At 40.8% G+C, this 19550-nt stretch overlaps 1 protein-coding gene across 1 annotated transcript in view; it reads left to right on the forward strand.

Annotated features, from left to right (window-relative positions):
• The window catches only part of htr2cl1 (5-hydroxytryptamine (serotonin) receptor 2C, G protein-coupled-like 1), a 110305-nt gene extending 93078 nt beyond the window's left edge, over nucleotides 1-17227 (forward strand). The window contains exons 6-9 of the mRNA XM_034676063.1: nucleotides 9161-9324; nucleotides 9458-9611; nucleotides 12945-13180; nucleotides 15197-17227. Coding sequence (XP_034531954.1) covers nucleotides 9161-9324; nucleotides 9458-9611; nucleotides 12945-13180; nucleotides 15197-15772 — 1130 coding nt within the window. The 3' untranslated portion in view covers nucleotides 15773-17227. The remainder of the gene's footprint in view (nucleotides 1-9160; nucleotides 9325-9457; nucleotides 9612-12944; nucleotides 13181-15196) is intronic.
• Nucleotides 17228-19550: the final 2323 nt, after the last annotated feature.

The raw sequence follows: 19550 nt of genomic DNA on the forward strand, positions 1-19550 counted from the left end.
CAGGATCTCCGGACACACACGGGAACAAAAATAGTAAAAACACCCCTGCAAACGTAGCCAGTTTGGTGTCCATGGCCAACAAATGAGTCATTTAAAGACATGACAGGCTCCAAATGCAAAGAGAACTAAACAGATATGAAAAAAAGTTGAAAAAAGAACAATGAAGAGAGAGCTGCTGCAACAAGAAGCCACCCGAGCGGCGCTAAGCAACGGAAAGAGGCTGTGTTGCTAACACAGCTTCATTTAGTCTGGTGTGATCGTTAGCATACAAGGAAAATAGCAAATCTGACAAACAGGTGTTATTTTTTCAGCTTCCACATGAAATGTTGAATAGAAAAATCCGGGTTAGACGGAGTCCTGAGGAAATGCTACATTCAAATTCATGCTAGTTTTCCGTGACTACCAACCCTAGCTTTAAGTTTGATTTATTCAAAACTGCAGTGTCATAAAAAAAAAAATCACCCCCGTACAGTTTGTGCCAAAGGAAAATTAAGCTATTCAGATCAAAAGCATTTTTTGAACCAGGCTGTAAACATGTTTATTTCTGCTGTAAAGATCATCTTTTTTGAATGGGTGTGTATGTGGTTTCTAGGTACTTCTGTAGCCAGCCTCGAGTGGACACCCGAGGAACTGCAGTTTTTAACACTTCCTTCCGCATTGGCTTGAAAGGCCTGAAGAATTTTTGTACTGCCTTTTACCGAAGAAATAAGCTGAATGATGTGTGTCCAGTTTGTTACCTGGAAATATTTCTCTAGTCCCTAATCTTGAAATTGACAGTCCTAAAGTGGAATAATTCGTCGTCAGTCCTTATTGGACTTATTTCCCTGCAGCTTTAAACAAATATTTACAGTTTTATCTCCTCAAAACTGGGGTTGGTAGTCAGATTTAGATCCACTTTTTGTTATACTGGTTAAAATGATCTTTATGTCCCGATGGCAATCAATACATAATGTGTTCTTAAAAAAGAGTGAAACAAAAGCTGCTATCTACAGCCAGAGTAAACCTGGGAAAACACCAACCAATCCCTGCCATCAGGAGCCAAATCATGAAACCAATCAAATCCAGTCCTGCCGTTCTGCTCGCCTCCTGCAAAGCGTACATTTCATGTTTGTTTGTGTTTTTAACTTTCACTATGAGAATGTTTTGGCGTCTTCTTACCGCTGAGTGAGACATGAGTTGACGTAGTGCAAAACACAAATGATGTGCTCAGGACCAGATTTGAATCAGTCACCATCATATGGTCACGAATCAGCGGCGCTCATGCATGTGAGCGAGGGCGTTGTTTTGGAGGAGGGGGGAGGGTTAGACGGAGTTCCAAGGAAATGCTACATTCAAATTCATGCTAGCTTTAAGATGACCTTTAGGGGCGCTATGGCCTAGCAGTCTAAGCGTGCGCTCCATATATACAGAGGCTATAGCCCTCGTTGCAGAGGTCACAGGTTTGATTCCAGCCTCGACCATTTGCTGCATGTCCAGGGTTCCCACTCTTTTCCAGAGATCATTTTCCATGACATTTCAAGGACATTTTCAGTGATGATCAAGCTGGTATGACAGTCTAAATTTAGTTCCTAATTTAGTTCCTAAATAGTCTAATATGTTCCTCTCAGTGGAAGTCTACATTGAAGAAATGCAGTCTATGGCTATCCATGAAATCATCTCTTACATGGTTAAAAATTATGGCAAATTGATAATAGAATAATGCAACCGCAGATGTACAGCGCTTCACTGTATTAGTGCAACCAAGTAACAACTCTCATCTCAGCTTTCTCTTTTCTCAAAAATTGTAAAATTAGTGAAAAACAAAAGAGCCAGCAAAGGAATCTGGAAGCTGCCTTACTGAAATAAATAAATAAATAATAATAATCAGAGGATCAGTGCTTGAATTGATCTAAATAGATCTGAATGACAAAAATGGCCACAAATGTTGAATGGGGATGTGTTTTTTTTAACCTTGTCAGAACACACGCAGTCATGTTGGAATAATTTTCCAAGACAATCCGGGATTTTCCAGGACATTTTCCTTTTTCTCCCATTTTCCAGGTGTTTTCCAGTACTGGAAAACTGGTCAACTGTTTTCCAGGTTTTCCAGTTTTTCCAGAACGCGTGGGAACCCTGATGTCCTCCCCCACTCTCTACTCCCCACATTTCCTGTCTCTCTTCAGCTGTCCTATCTGATAAAGGCGAAAATGCCCCAAAAAACACGTCTAAAAGGTGGCCTTTACTGGACAGGAATGCATCTTTTCAACATTTTTTTGTTGCTTTTAACATTTTGTTGTTGTTGTGAAGCACTTTGTGACCTCTGTTCTTGAGAGATGCTCTATAAATAAACCTTTCTTCCTTACATACTTGTCTTATGAACAAAAAACAACATTAAAAGAAAGGGCATTTCTTCACTGTCACAACAAACTGTCCTTTGATTGAACCAAAACAACAAAGTATGCATCGTTGTTGCACCGTGGAGGATTACTTCTTGCAAGCAGCACCAGCAGATTAAGAGTAAAGAAAAGATAGAACCCCCCCCCCCTCTCTCTCTCCTCTCTCCTGCAGCCCTTCACAACCCTCTGTGTTTGAAATATAAGAAATCCGCCCATTTTTCTGTTGGCATTTCCTCGACCCCGCTAAAGGTTTTGCACCATGCTGCTGTGATTGAGGTCTGACAGGGCTTACAGCGATCAATGCTGAAGGATTAGCAACGAAACATCCAACAGAAGATCCCTGCAGCCAATCTCCCCGGTGACTCAGAGGTTATTTCTCTCTGACTTGTAGGTCCACTACGACAGCAGCATGTACATGACATACACTTCAAACCCACTGACTACCATTGCCTCTTAATACCTTTAGTTACATGTAAATATTTCATACAATGGCTTTGCATTACATTTAAAAAGGCATCATAAAACATTTCCTAAAAATAATACAATTTAATATAATATACAGTATTTTTTCTTTCTTGATTAGGCTGTAAAACAATAATACTCATAAGGGCTTTTTCAAAGAAGCTCATTCAGTGATGATTTTGCAGATCTCCCTCTGCTGGTAATGTAATCTTCCTCAGCCAGCTCGGCCCCACAGCTGTGATCTGCCACACAGCTGAGTGTGTTTGCATACCACATTATTTCGCCATTGTGGGCTGTGTGGATTTACAAAGTGGGAGAGCAGCTTTGGCTCCACCAGATAAATATTTCACACCGAGGGTATGCAATCTGCAGCATTTTCCGTCGAAATGACACAGCATGAAATATAATCCCTCGTTGGGCTGACAAAAGTTACGTTTTAAATCATGTCAGAAAAAAAAAGCTTCAAGTCACAGAGCGATGCATTTGAAAAGTTTGGTCCATCTAACTTGTACAAAAAATTGTTTATTTACTCAGTTAACAGGACATAAAGAAAAGTCACAAACAACTTTTCCATCTTCAAGGCCCCCAGTACTCAAAATAATCAACAGACTTCACAAGAGGCAATTTATCTGAACTACATTTCTACCAAAGCAATGGTCCCAATGAAAATGATGGTGTCAGGAGGGTCTGTTAATTTTCCAGAGGGATCAGGACACACATCTGGATCGTGATATTACTGGAGATCTTGATTAATGACTCATCATTCTAATATATTTTGCATTTAAGCACACATGGGGCCAATTGTCCTTCGAAAGGAGTAAATATAATAACCCCTTGAGTGCCTTTCAGCCTGAAAACATCTTGATGAAGTGCCCTCCTGGGTGACCTTCCACGGGAGACATTGTTTCAAAGTGCCCTTCAATGAGAAAACATCAAAATGTGGTGCAGAATGCCCTCCCAGTTAAGAAAGAGGTAAAGTGACTTCTTTGGTCCTATCTTGCAGAGGATGAAGTGGAGAAAACAGTAAATGCCAACTACAGTGGGCTCCTTGTGTGAAAAATGTCACCTTCCAGTGACAGTTTAGTGTAGAAAACGTTAAAGTCACCTCAAATGTTCCCTTCTGTTTTGGGAATTCATGGAAGTCCTGTTTAGGGTATCCTTCCAGTGGAGAAAATGGGATTAAACTCCCTGTCGGGTTCCCAAGGGTTCCCTTTCAATTAAGAAGATATGATAGGAGATCTTTCGGTGAATAAATCTTTGTAACTTGGAACTTAAGGTGTCTTTCAGACCAAAACATATATTCATTTTCCTTCTAGGATGTCATTCCAGTGGAGAAAACATACTTGAGCTTGCAAGGGTTTCCTTTCAATGGAGAAAACACGTTTGAGCCCTTTTTAGATTTCCTTTATATGAAAATGGCTCGTCTTTAATGGAGAAAACATGATAATGGCCAGTCAGTTGTTTGTTCAATGGGAAATTAATGTTAGATGCATTAAGAGTGGTCTTCTATTGCATAGGGCATAATAAAGTTTCCTTTACCCCTAGTGGGAAAAACAGAATTCTGTTCTCCAGCCCCTCCAGTGGAGAAAACATGATAGTGCTTAAAAGGCTGCTCTTTTAATTGGCATTAGACAAATTGCCTGGGGTTCATTCTGTAGAGGAAATACTACAAAGTGGACCAGGGGTTTTCTTCCTATGAGGAAAACCTGGAATTAGCCAATAGCATACTCTTCTAATGGAGAAAACAGAATAGTGATCCGTAGGTTGTTCTTTCAATGGAAAAAACGATATTTGCACTAAATGTGTTCAAAAGTGAATAAAGGATGGTAAATGTTTTCTCCACTACCATGCCCCTAGTGGAGAAAACACGTGTCCACTAGTTGGAGAAAACATGAGTGCCTACATGGTTGTTTTCCTAATAGATAAAACAGGGTAGAGTGTCCTCTAGTGGAGAAATGTTTTAAAGGCCCTTGAAGGTGTCCTTCCAGTAAAGATAACCTAAAATCATGCTCTAAAAGTGGGCAAAAGTTGGGTCATTCTATGGTGCCTCTCTAGTGGAGAAAACATTATAGTGTTTACATGGTTGTTTTTCAAATAGATAGAACAAGGTAGAGTGTCCTCTAGTGGAGAAATGTTTTAAAGGTCCTTGAGAGTGTCTTTCCAGTAGATAAAACCCAAAAAGTGCGCTATAAATGGGCCAAAGTCAGGTCACTCGAGGGTGCCTCTCTAGTGGAGAAAACACGAGTGTCTACATGGTTGTTTTTTCCAATAGATACAACATGGTAGAGTGTCTGCTTGTGGAGAAAATGTTATAAGGCCATTGAGGGTTTCCTCCCAGTAGATGTAACCCAAAAAGTGCGCTAGAAATGGGCCAAGGTTGTTTCACTTTAGGTCACCTCTCTAGTAGAGAAAACATGAGTGTCTACATGGTTGTTTTTTCCAATAGATACAACAGGGTCGAGTGTCCTCTAGTGGAGGAATTTTTTTTAAAGGCCCTTGAGAGTGTCCTTCCAGTAGATATAACCCAAAATAGTGCACTAAAAGTGGGCCAAAGTTGGTTCATTATACTGTAGGGCGCCTTTCTAGTGGAGAAAACATGAGGGTCTACATGGCTGTTTCACCAATAGATACAACATGGTAGAGTGTCTGCTTGTGGAGAAAATGTTATATAGGCCATTGAGGGTTTCCTCCCAGTAGAGATAACCCAAAAAGTGCGCTAGAAATGGGCCAAGGTTGTTTCACTTTAGGTCACCTCTCTAGTGGAGAAAACATGAGTGTCTACATGGTTGTTTTTTCCAATAGATACAAGAAGGTAGAGTGTCCTCTAGTGGGGAAAATGTTTTAAAGGCCCTCAAGGGTGTCCTTCCAGTAGATACAACCCAAAATAGTGCACTAGAAGTAGGCCAAAGTTGGTTCACTACACTGTAGGTCGCCTCTCTAGTGGAGTCCGAACCTTGAGTTTACTACTGATACTTTGTCGTTGCCTTTTTTCTGCATCTAATGCAACACAGAAAATGTCAAGGACAGAGACTGCAAAACCAAGGACACTACAATTCGCTCTGTGTGGCTAGAAGCTTCTCCTTTGCAATCAGGATGAACCGGGCCTTTTAAGTCTACTGTATACCGTTTAAAACCCTGTGAGTGAATAATAACTTCAGACATCCACAAAGGGAAAAGTGTACCATTTATGCAAACAAATTCATCCTACTGGCCAGTGTGAGTGCATTCGATTGCAGTGATTGCATTAAGGGAGCTGCAACTGCTCCAAATAGCGTTTTGATATTGGCTCGATCACCAGCTGTGCAAGGGAAAATGATGTACCTTTCACCTAAATGAATTATGCCAGCCCACACTGAGGGCATAAGAGGACCATGATGTCCCGACTTGTCTGTGAAACACTCCTCCTGGCAGGAGCTTGAGAGCTGTTATAAAAAAAAAGAGAAAGAAAAGCTGGAGTTGTTTTTGTCCTAAGTGTCTGGTGTTCTAAAACAAGTTCAGGTCAGGGATCGCTCTGAACAGAAAAGCTCTTTGAAATCAGAAGCAGCACATTAGTCACTGTTATTATCATAGGTCAGAAAACCAGCTCGGCCTCTAAAGGCTCGCTCTCACCTCGGTCTTTTGTCAGTCGGTGTCCTCTTGCAGCGCCAAAGCAGCTATTAAAACTCCATGAACAGCCATTACACACTGATAGAATCTAGTCGCATATTGATTCATAACAGGTGTAGCTTTCATTTCCAATCTTGTACCTGTTATTCTACTGAAGCTTGATGATAACCAAATTGCTCCGAACAGCATGGGTGTACCTTTCTGTTTGGGAAAATTAGCGGAAAATGAAGCCGTGTGACGTTTCATAAGAAAACAAATGTGTTGTGGGATTATTATGTGGAAACAATTTAGCAATTTCCAGCCATGAGTTTCAAATTATATCAGTAAAATGGCCATTCGTGTTTGGTTTTAAGGTAATTCAACCATGAAATAAAAAGAAGCAGGTGGTTTTCCCACCTCTCATTCACTTTTACTGACTTCATGGTTCACAGTTAAGTTGGTCCCAGGAGTAATTATCCCAACATTTGTGAAGATTCTTCACGTTATTACCTGTAAACAGAAAAAAAAAAGCATGTTTGGAATGGTGTAGGAATTTAGCATTGTGTTTTCTCTGTTAGTGAGGGTGAGTTTTCCTGTGTTAGTGATGGTATTATGATGGAATACTGCCAGGACGACTGTGAAAGCATCACCATTACATCCTTCACATCCAAGCATTCATCCATTATCCCCTACTTTCCACTATTAAAAAAAGAAAAGGACCTTTCTTTGCATCTATTTTTCTTTGATGCACTGTTAAAACAAAAAAGCTGTGAATACTCAAAATTTCAAGGCACTAGATTTTTGAGTTTTGAGGCTACCTAGAAATCTTACATTTTATTTTTAATGTACTGTCCAAAGTAACCGGAAAATCCGCTGAACCAAAGGCTAAGATGGCACTGTTCGGTGTAACTCCACCCACAGCACCACTCTCTTCCAGAGAAACCACCTTCATGGCCTTCGTCACTCTTTTAGCCAGACGCTTCATATTGCTTAAATGGAAATCCCCCACACCTCCTTCCCATATAGTGTGGTTAAAGGACATCCTTCACTTTGTTGAAGCTGGAGAGAATCAGACACTTAAGGCTGATTTATACTTCTGCGTTGAATCAACAGCGTACCCTACGCCGGGGGTCCGCGTAGCTCCCGTACCTACGCCGTGGCCTACGCACGTAGCTGACGTGCACCTCCTCCAAAATGTAACTCCCCGTAGAGCCGACGCGGACCACAAGCTCTGTGATTGGTCCGCTCGGCGGCTTTGTCTTTCCCGCATTTACAACACTTCCGGGATCCCGGACATCGGCCGCACATCGACCGTGTATTTCATCTCCTCCTCTCTATTCTTCATGTAATCATGTCTGTATGATAAACAGCAACATGTATCAGCTGTAGATTAACATAACACGCTCTGAATAGCTGTGGAAAAGTAAACAGGGATCGTAGCGGGACCGGAAGCAGGCGGCCGGCTATCAGAGAGACCGCACTGCCCTCAGGCGTTTCGGCGGAGAATTGCTGCGCGACACGGACACACCGACGCACAAGTATGTGGGGCTCATGTCCGCGTCAGCCCCTGCTGCGTAGGGGAGACGCAGAAGTATAAATCAGCCTTTAGTGAGAGGCTCCCTGAGGGAATTTCACAGGGTGTGGGACTCGTTCTTTAAGCATCTGCAGGAGTTGGACCTCTCTGAGATCCCTGAATAAGTGATTACCTTTTTGGCAATTTTCAAAAGTGATGTTGAGGTCGGCAGACTGACCAATAACAATGTATTTATTTATTATTGTTTTTCATTTTTATTTAGTTTTATTTAATTTTTGAATTTATTTATTTACTCAATTATTTATTTACTTTATTTTGCTATTTATTTATAAATATTAATTTATTTACGCCTCTCTTTATCATTTAAATTTTAATATAATATGTACTATTGTTGTTGTTGTTGTTGTTGTTGTGTGTCACTGTCTGTGTGCTGTCTTGGTTTTGTGTTGTTTGCAATTAACAAAATCTTAATAAACATATCTGTGAAAAAAAAAAGAAATCTTACATTTGAGCAAACTGATTAGTTTTTGTTGAGATAACTTATCATTCACACGTTTTCCCACTTGCAAGGTAGCTAGCTAATGTTCAAGGCGGCTAACTATGATAATGACCGCGCCTTATTAAACTAACTAAACAAATTAAAGTTACATTAACCGGTAATCAACTCACCATCAACTGACCAACTGTGAAGCTAGAGTTTCAATACAATACTCAAACAACACCTTTAGGGCGATAAAATCCACACAGGACAGGAGAGATGGCGCCACGTGGGGAATTGAAAGTGTGGAAGACCCCTGTAGATTTGAGTTGGAGACCCCGTTCTTTCCCTGAAGCATACTCAAATAATTTGGCCGAGCCTCAAACCCATAATTTCAAGTTTTGCCAACCTAACTTATGAAATGAGACCAACTTTACACAACAAACTTAATACAAGTATTTGAGATAACTACTTTGATGTAGTTTGCAACATAATGGACCCTTTTTGATGTAGGTGTAGTGTCTTTGATGTCAACCATTGGTTTCTGAGGAGGCGTTTCCAAGCCTGACAATGGAGGTTGCGATATGTATATCTCCTGTCTGAATCAGGAAGATCTGTGGATTACAAAAAACATTGGACCCACAGTAACAGGAAGAGAAAGTCATCAATGACATCCTGAAAATGATTGATTCCTTTCAACCGCTCTGTCTCGCTGTCTGTCTCAAGGTGTGTCGATGCCAATCCCAGTGATCGGCCTCCACAACGAGGACAAGGTCTTCGTCAACGGCAGCTGCGTCCTCAACGAGGAGCGCTTCATGCTGATTGGCTCCTTCGTGGCCTTCTTCATCCCATTGGTCATAATGGTGGTGACATACTGCCTCACCATTCAGGTACTCGTGTCTGTCCGTCCGTGTGTGTGCCCTCCAAACACTTCATATCCTCCCTTAAACTTTCCTTTTCTTCTTCCACTCACACATCTTTTTCCTCTTTTCGCTCTTTGTCTTTGTTGTCTTTGCCCCTCAGGTGCTTCAGAGGCAGGCCACTGTCTTCCTGTGTGAGGCGAAAGCCTCCTCCCAGCAGCCTTTGCACACACCAGCAATGTCGAATACTTTACAGCCTCCAACCAGCACCTTCAGCATTCCTCAGATCAATACACTCGCTCCCTCAGACTCAGAAGGTAAGAACTAATAAAACTTAAAGCTGCAGAAATCTTAACCTCATCCATACAAATACTTTTTATTGCAAAGATAAACGATAAGCAATACGCATATGTTCCTCTTTTTATAGCCAAATAGAAGGCGAGAACAGTTATCGGTGTTTGTTTTTATAACCCGTCTGAAGTGCCTTATGTTAGTATTTTATCTGGGTTTCTCTTTCTGGAGGTTTAATCATTCCACAAGCCTTTAAAATCCCCAAATTAAACCAAGTAGTTGCACAAACAGCTTGATTGCTTTGCCTGTTGTGTTATCCACTCCTGAGATGGTTGAGTAAACACAGTAGTGGTCCAAGTGTTGCTGGATGTTTTCAGTTTAAAAATGGAGGATGTGTCTATCGCTGCTCAGCACCTATTGTTCATTTTAAGAGTAAAGTCAATGCATTTCCAGCTTTCCAAAACATAGATCATTTTAAAGCAGGAGTTAAAGGACTGGATTAATCACTGATGGTAGCCATTCCAAATTAAGGCTTAAGGCATTTTTGTATTAGCAGTGCCCAAGACCTTAATTTCAGAGCCCTTCTCAACAGTAATTACCTCCCTTGGTAGCTACCAGTGTGTGGTTAATTTCTCCTCCATACAGACCTCTGACATTTTTGTTAATACATTTGATAGCAGAAGTACCGCCGCTTCTTGATTTTGATTGGTCAGTGGTGGAAAAGTGACATTAACGAGCATGGCGGTGTTCCAAAAGTTGAACTATATCCATCACAATGTGCACAGCGATGAAAAACAGCAGATGTCAAACACTGAAAATGTTGAATACGATGTTGATTAATCTCAATGAATGAATTAAATATTAAACCGGAAGTGAACACCCTTTTAAATTTTTGATCAGAGTTAAAAATTGAGTGAAATGTTAAACAGGAAGTTCAACCCATTGCATAGAAATAAGTGATAGAAATTGTGTCATAGCATTAGCAACACCTTAAGAGCCGGTGATCGTAACCTCGGAAAATTGAATGTGGGTAATTTCTCTTCCATACAGACCTCACAATATTTCTGTTAACAAATTTGATATCAGAAGTCCCGCCCCTTCTTGATTTTGATTGGTCAGTGATAGAAAAGTGACATTAACAAGCATTGCGTGTTCCATAAGTTGAACTATATCCAGCACAGTTTGCACAGCGACGAAAAAAACAGCAGATGTACACTGAAAATGTTGAATACGATGTTGAGTAAACCGGAAGTGAACACCCCATTTAATAGATAGATAGATAGATAGATAGATAGATAGACAGATAGACAGACAGACAGACAGACAGACAGACAGACAGATAGACAGATAGATAGATAGATAGATATACAGACAGACAGACAGACAGACAGATAGACAGATAGATAGATAGATAGATAGACAGACAGACAGACAGACAGATAGACAGATAGATAGATAGATAGATATACAGACAGACAGACAGACAGACAGATAGACAGATAGATAGATAGATAGATAGATAGATAGATAGATAGATAGACAGACAGACAGACAGACAGACAGACAGACAGACAGACAGACAGACAGATAGATAGATAGATAGATAGATAGATAGATAGATAGATAGATAGATAGATAGATAGATAGATAGATAGATAGATAGATAGACAGACAGACAGACAGACGGACAGACGGACAGATAGACAGATAGACAGATAGATAGATAGATAGACAGACAGACAGACAGACAGACAGACAGACAGACAGACAGACAGATAGATAGATAGACAGACAGACAGACAGACAGACAGACAGACAGACAGACAGACAGACAGACAGACAGACAGACAGACAGACAGACAGATAGATAGATAGATAGATAGATAGATAGATAGATAGATAGATAGATAGATAGACAGACAGACAGACAGACAGACGGACAGATAGACAGATAGATAGATAGATAGATAGATAGATAGACAGACAGACAGACAGACAGACAGACAGACAGACAGACAGACAGACAGACAGACAGACAGATAGATAGATAGATAGATAGATAGATAGATAGACTTTATTGAAATTGATTTGTTCCGGCAGCTTACAACACAGGACAGGAAAATACAACAATGTGCTTACATAGTTAAAAAAAATTAATTAATTAAATTGAATTAAATACAATTAAATAATAATAATAGTAATAATGATGAGGTGAATATAAAATAAAATATATGAAATATAAGAGAAATTTACAACATGTTATCTCCTACACTTCTATCTTATGAATCGATAGTAAGGTATGTTATTGCACAACTAGAATTAAAAAAATGGACTGAAATGTTGAATAGGAAGTTCAACCACATTTTATTTTTAAACTTTTTTTGCGTGCATTTCTGGCCTTGACTGTGGAGGTGTTTCACTGGAGGTCTGCAGAGGTAGGGGCCTGGTAGCCGAGGTCTTTAGCTAGACTGTCTTGAACAGCATTTATTCAAGTAGGCGCTGCCAGTGCAAAAAACACCATCAGTGGACACAGGCCCTTAAGCTGCAACCTCAAATGCTGTTTTAACATTGTGTAGATGTATTCTAGGGGTATGTGAATGTAGAAGAGCTGGTAATCAATCATTCCACTGCTTCGTAATAAAGCAGGAACTGAAAAACCAGTGGAGAGTTCAAATCCAGAGTGGCAGTGGAATCATTGGTTTGTTAGCTAGCTAGCTCAAATTACAAATCTACCCATTTTACCCCAACAACTATTCATTACAGCTGTCAAAATTAACAGAGATAGGCTCCAATTCCAAAACTGACTGTGCATTAAGACTTGTAAACAGTCAGTAAAACCTACATTGTGATTCTTTTCAGCATTAAACACCTGGCCAGATTAGCAAGAGCAGTCACGGGAGGCAAGCAGCGATCTGTGTCCCTCAGACTGAACTGTCAGACGTTGTAGATAAGGCAAAAAAAGCTGATTATATCAAAGCTAATTCCATCAGTATGTTGAAGTTGTGCCGAGCAGACAGCAGTTATCTCTGCGATCAGATTGGACATCACATAAATGTTTGATTCCTGAATCAGGCTTTAGCTCTGGGATCTTCAGTGGAGATGAAATAGCATGATGTGAACATTTTTTCTGACTTGTACACAGCAAGGAAACGTGAGTGGAATGTTTGACTTGTATTTAACATTTCAGATATTTTCCTTCCCTTAAAATAAGCCAATCTCACTTTATTGGTGTTTGATGAGATGAAATCAGCAGCATATTTCATGGTTACCTCGTCCCCACATTATCCACACCACAAACCTTCCTGGTATTCTAGGCTGTAAAGTATACATCATCGACCTCACTTTCCCCTCTCCCTCAGAGATAAAGCCGCCACGTCTTCAGACTAGAAGAAACACCTTGAGCTGTCTGAAAGCAGCAGAGCCCAGCATGCTGCTCAGCGTCTCCACACCAGACAGCCTGAGCATCATCCCCAGCTCAGAGGTGGCATCCCAGCTCAGCTCGCCAGCCGCGGGAACATCACGGAGCGACGCCTCGGGCTGCAGCGGGCGACGGGGGATGATGCAGGCCATAAAGAACGAGAGGCGAGCCTCCAAGGTGAGAATAAGAAGAGGGGAGCTGAGTGCTTGCTGGCTGATTTAAGGTGTCTCCAGGGCAGGCAGGTAGCATTATAGCAGGGGGAAATTGGGATGGGTGTTGGGCTGACTAGAACGGATTTTGAGGAACTATGTATCATTTTTTATCAGTCAACTTTTATACTTATGGTTTTGGAGGGACTTCTTTAAAAAACTGTGTACATAAAACATTTTTAAATGGATAAAATGATCCTTAAATTCATATTTTGTTCAACTTATTTTTACATTAAGTTGATAGCCGGATAATAAATGGGATAATTTATCGTTAGCCGGTCATTCTGCCAAATGGAATCCTGACAGCGTGAGATGAGACATTGACGCAACCCCAGGCTAGCCATACATTAGCATAGTTAGCATAGTTACCTAAACATCCCTGAAAAATTAATGGACTTTAATCAGTTTGATAAGAAAAAATGATAGCGACAGAAACCGTGTTTGAGAGACATTTTTTTAACGTGTATTTCAATTTCAAAGTCTGACTCATTTCCCATCTGTTCATATGGAGGATGCGGGAAGAAGCTGCAACCTCTGTTCATAAAATATGAAGCCCATATGGAGATGTTAAAACCTGCAGTTCATCGAGTGTCCACTTGAGGCTGGCTGCAACAGAAACCGTATTTGAGAGACATTTTTTTAACGTGTATTTCAATTTCAAAGTCTGACTCATTTCCCATCTGTTCATATGGAGGAGGCGGGAAGAAGCTGCAAACTCCGGTCTCAAAATATGAAGCCCATGCGAAAGTGCTAAAACCTGCAGTTCATCGAGCGTCCACTTGGGGCTGGCTGCAGAAACATCGGAAACCACATACACACCAATTCAAAGAAGCTGATCTTTACAGCAGAAATAAACATGTTTACAGCCTGGAACAACAAAATGAGCTAATTTCTCTATCGGCACGGGGGGTGAATTTTTTTATAACTGTATTTTTGAAGATATTAAACTTTCAAGTTTTGCCCATATAAGGACACAGCTTAACTTGATTGACAGGCTGGCAAACTGTAGCTATTAGCGAAAAGGCTAAAGGCCTGCCTCTTTACCTCACACTAGCTTGGACAAAGTTAAGTCGAGTTCAGCATTTCCAATATGGCACCCGCCCACAATTGGCTACAAAACAGCGCTCATGAACAGATGGGTGACGTCACGGATACTACGTCCATTTATCATACAGTCTATGGGAGGGACCTATTCTGCAGCTTCCATTGGCTTCTATTTTAGGGAGCTGTCATGTTGTCCAACTTTTCTGCAGTCTGTGGTTACAGGTCGGTAATACTGCTGTAGGGAAGTTAGTTGGATCTTGAAGAACTGCAACAATAACTGTAAACTGGAAAATAACTTCCAGGACTCACCTGATTTGCAAAATTGGAAGATAATTCCTTAATTCTTCTTCTTTTTTTTGGATTCAAGCCACCACTTATACATTCTGCACAGTCTTTCCAATAACTTCTGACATAAGATGAGTAATATATGCAGCTTTAAAATCTTGTTTTGTACTTGTAATGAACAAAGCAGTGTCCTCCAGCATGTTTCATATTGCTCTTCTTCGCCCACTTTTCATATTGAGAGCTTGAACCAATTTGTTGCTCTCTTTGTGGCAACATAGCCAGCCAATGTTATGCAGTTGTTCAGGATTAGAAACCAAGACTAACATATTCTTTAAAGTGACTCTTGGTTTTAAAATAGAGTTTCAGATTTCTCCTCTAAAATGCTTTAAAGAACTTTTTTTTTATCAGATTCAGCCAGATACTTTTTTTGCAGCGTCAAAAGATTTAAAACATCGCAGGAGTCCAAGAGGGCACAGTGGGTAGCCAGCTTTGGAATTCACATTTATAAAGCTCTCTGATATCCATATGAAACATTAAAATCTCGACAGAAGAGACACACTTGAAAGGATATTAAAAAACATCAATCTTTGTGATGTCTTCCTTCTTCTTCCTTTCTTATGTCCTCTTCTTTTCTTGTTGTGCTTCCCTCCCTCAGGTCCTGGGGATTGTCTTCTTCCTCTTCCTCATCATGTGGTGTCCCTTCTTCATCACCAATGTCACCTTCGTCCTGTGCCGGGACTCCTGCAACGAGTCGCTGCTCAACGACCTCCTCAACGTCTTCGTGTGGGTGGGCTACATCTCCTCGGGGGTCAACCCTCTGGTCTACACCCTCTTCAACAAGACCTACAGGAGAGCGTTCTCCAGCTACATCAGGTGTCAGTACAAAGCGGGGGCCAACGCGGCCGGACAGAGTTGCAAAACCCTCCTGGTCCCCCCGCCGTGCCAGTCGCAAAGCGTGACCCCTCTTCTGATGGGCAGTCACGGGAAAGCGGGCATGGACCGCAACAGTAACTGTCGCAACGGTGGCAGGGGGGACAACGGGAGGCTGGCGGTGGACCCCGACGACATGACGGATGACGACGGGACGCAAATCGGGATAGTGACGCAGAGCCTCTCAGAGTGCCACAACATCGGCATGCTTTCAGAAACCGAGCCGGAAACGGAGGTGGAGCAGGAGCTGTCGCTCATCAGCTACAGCTCCGCCTCCAGAGAACACACAAGCAGCGTGTGACTGTGCGCTTATCTCATTTGAGTCTTCTTTTCCAAACCTGCAGACGCTGCGCCGAGCGCAATTTCGGAGAGCGATGCAGTGTTCTTATTGGCTGGTATTGCTGCAGGACTTGTCTCGAGTGACGGGCCTTATCCCCTCACCGATGTGCACTACTTAACAGATGACAAGAAGGCAGACTACGACAGAAGTTGACCTCACAGGCGGAAAGATCGGCTCAGTTTTCACGTGAAAAACTGAATTATTCGGGGTCAAAATGTTGGTTTCACACCAAAAATGGAGAATAAAGCGCTCCACAGGCCCAAAGAGTGAATAACTTTATGGGGACAAAGGCACCAGCAGAGATCCAGAAGAGCTTGGTCTCATTGTTGACCAGGAGTAAAGTCAGGAGGACCTCAGAGGAGTCCTTATGGTGCAGGTTAAGGGGTCAAAATGAGGTCAAACTACGACTTCAAGCCCCAGCTCCGAGTCACAATGCAGTCCGAGTCCAAACTCTCCAAACCAAGCAAACCAAATCTATTTTTGTGCCGGTCAAGCTTGACGTTACCAGTCATATAATCTATCTGAATGAACACTTCCAGCATGTATAATCAAACTATTCAACCCACAGAGAGGAGATTTTTCCTCCAAAGGAAAACTTTCTCAAGGCTGCAGCCACAAGTTTGTCTGCAGAGGACCAAGCTGAAGGAATGTACCACCACCGGGGTCTCTGGTGGACTCACAGTGCCATCTGGTGGACGGCATGACACACAGAGAGGTTGCATCCCTTGAATCGAACGAGGGGGTTAAAGAGCTAAATACAAAAAAGAAAAAAAACATGGCGCAGGCCTTTTGGTCCAGTACAGCTGTCAGGCTCTTGCTTCTCTTGACCGATACAACCAATTTGGGAGGAAAGAGTCAGTCAAGTTTGAAATGAAAAGGCAGATATCTGAAAGTAAAAATGTTAGGGTGCACAACAAGTTCCTAAGATGTCAGTCATAAAAGGGACAAAAGCTAGATTTCGTAATTTTAGCTTTAGATTTTTAATGTAATGTCACCAGATTAGGTTTTACTGTTGCTCAGCCCCATAAAGTGATATCAAATGAATGTCAGAGATGCTCTCGTAGGTTAGAAAGTCACACTTCATTCACCAAAAAGACGAGTTTAACAAACTGATTTAGAACCATGCAAATCCAAAGTTCAAATGTTTCAATCTGTGGGACCTGCTCCTCATGATTCCACCTCGTGACACCGTTCAGTCCAAAAGATTCAAAAGATGTCATTCTCTGAAGGGAACCAAATAGATTCATGACCTTGCCTGTAGCTCAGTAATGTCAGCTTCATCCTTTGGCTTTCATTTTTACTGATTCAGCAACAAAACACTGAAAATGATACCCTGAGATATTCCTCGTTTATTCCAAATTCACACCTTTTCCTCCCAAAGAAATACTTGCAACAAAATCCAGTGCTTCATTTGAAGTCTCCTACTTCCACAGCATGTATTGAATTAGCTTCAGTACAAAATCTGAACTTTTGTTTTCCTTTAACTAGAAAAAAATCTGTGTAGTATGAAAAAAGGGGGAAATTATGAGGGTACAAGAGGTCAAAAACCAACATATATAATTTGTAGAATAAGGGTGCACAAAGGTTACTCACATTTTCTTCCCTTAAGGAAACAAAATTTATTGCATGACATCATCTTCACCTCTTTTTTCATCATGTTTTATCAATAAGCTCTAACTTCTGCTGACTCAGCCCCCCAAGACAAAGTGAAACAAATCTTAAGATATTCCTCAAATTGGGCATCCAGCTCTTTCTGATGTCGATGCATTGATTTCAAGGCAACAGATCTGAACATTTTTACTGAAAAAAAGCATTAATGATTGATATTAAAGGAGGAATCTGAAAGAAAAAGACAAATTAGGGGGCACAAACGTCATTCTCTTAAAGATTGTATTCCTCTTGAGGACAAACCTGACCGAACTTGACTTTTCTTATTTGCTAATCTGCATCATAATTTTGTTATTTCAAATTCAAGTCCCATAAATCACAAAAAACAGTCTCTTGGTTTCACACCGCTAAAGTAAGCCACAGTGAAGCCTTTCTTTTACATATTATTTACTGTGAAACTGAGACTTTATTTAAAAGGGAATAAAACACATTTTTTTACCTCATTATTACCTTTTAATACTATTTTCATCAACTACCTTTCATTTTTGCTAATTCAGTCTCATACGACAAAATAAAATGGGAAGCTAATATTTTTGCCACAGTGTCAACAGGCAGAGTTGAAATATGCCAGCATATCTTCGTGCATTGATTTAATGTGACATTTGTGCTGATCCAGTTATTCTTAGCATAGCTCTACAATTATTTTCATCAATCAGCTTTCATTTTTGCTGATTTAGCCCTGTACGACAAAATAAAATTGACCCCAACATTTTCCACATATAATTAAAGGATCATCCAGATGATGATCAGCTCTAACTGATCATTACCTTGACCTTAGCCTTAGATGGAAACTAACTCTTCTGTCACAATGTTTACTAATTTATGAAGCTAAGGGAAGCCACCATTTTTGCCACAGTGTCAACAGGCAGAGTTGAAATATGCCAGTACCTCTCCGTGCATTAATTTAATGTGACGTTTGTGCTCATCCAGTTATCCTTAGCATAGCTTTTAGCATTATTTTCATCAATTATCTTTTGTCATCTTTTGTGACAAAATCTTTTGTGTGGTGGGTTGAAGATCAAAAGGCCTTGGATTTACTCGCGTATGTTCACTTGAAGAGGAAAAAACTCCCACAGGACTCTGAAGTCCAACTGATGAAACAAATTCCTTTAATCCACAGTTTTGTTAAAAAAATCTTACTGGAAGATTCAAAGTCAAGTGTTCCTAAACAAAGACTTATAATACGGTAAAGAAACCATGTGGCTCGGCCCTTGATTGATCCTCAACTGTCTGCCTCAGTCTCACCCCACGACCACACAAAAGAGCTCTCTCTCTCTCTTAAAGGGACAGTAACACACTCACTGCTGAAACAGCAATACCATACTGCTTTTTAACTTTACAGAAAACCCACATGAATTAAATCAAATTACTTTTAGCTTAACTTATACAAGGAAATCCCATGTATAAAGATTCACTTTCAACCCAAAATTATACTGATTATTTACTTTTAACATGTATGAACGTAACTTGGCCCTTACATTTTGGATGATGAGCTCTCATTCCTTATTACCCAAGTCTTAAAACCAGCCTGAGATGGAAACTAACACTGGTGTCACAATGTTTACTAATTCAGGATGCTAAGGGAAGCCACCATTTTTGCCACAGTGTCAACAGGCAGAGCTGAATTGTGTCATAAAACAACTCTGTGCATTGATTTAATGTGATGTTTGTGATCGGATTGTCCTTAGCATAGCTTTAGGGATTGAGAATGAATTAGTATTGTTATGAGGTGTTGACCAATCAGAATCAAGTATCAAAAATGTATTGAGTCAGAAAAGCATTTAAATCACTCCCACCAGCTCTTCATGATTCCACCACATGCCGTGAATCCATTCCAGTGATGAAGGAGAAAAAAGGAGTGAATGAAGACATCAGCCTGAATATTTCCCCCTCCTATCCACTGCCTGCTCGTTATCCCACCATCACGTCCCAGCCTGCTTAATAAACATGTCGTATTACCAGATCACGTGGGGATGAATCTGTGCTGTTTGAGATTCAGAGCGTCGTCCCTGAGGCTGAGAGTCTTGATGATGATGAAAATTCTCCCTCGTTAAGTTTTGACACACGACCA

The sequence above is a fragment of the Notolabrus celidotus genome, chromosome 23 (genome assembly GCF_009762535.1).
Source record: "Notolabrus celidotus isolate fNotCel1 chromosome 23, fNotCel1.pri, whole genome shotgun sequence".
NCBI lineage: Eukaryota > Metazoa > Chordata > Actinopteri > Labriformes > Labridae > Notolabrus > Notolabrus celidotus.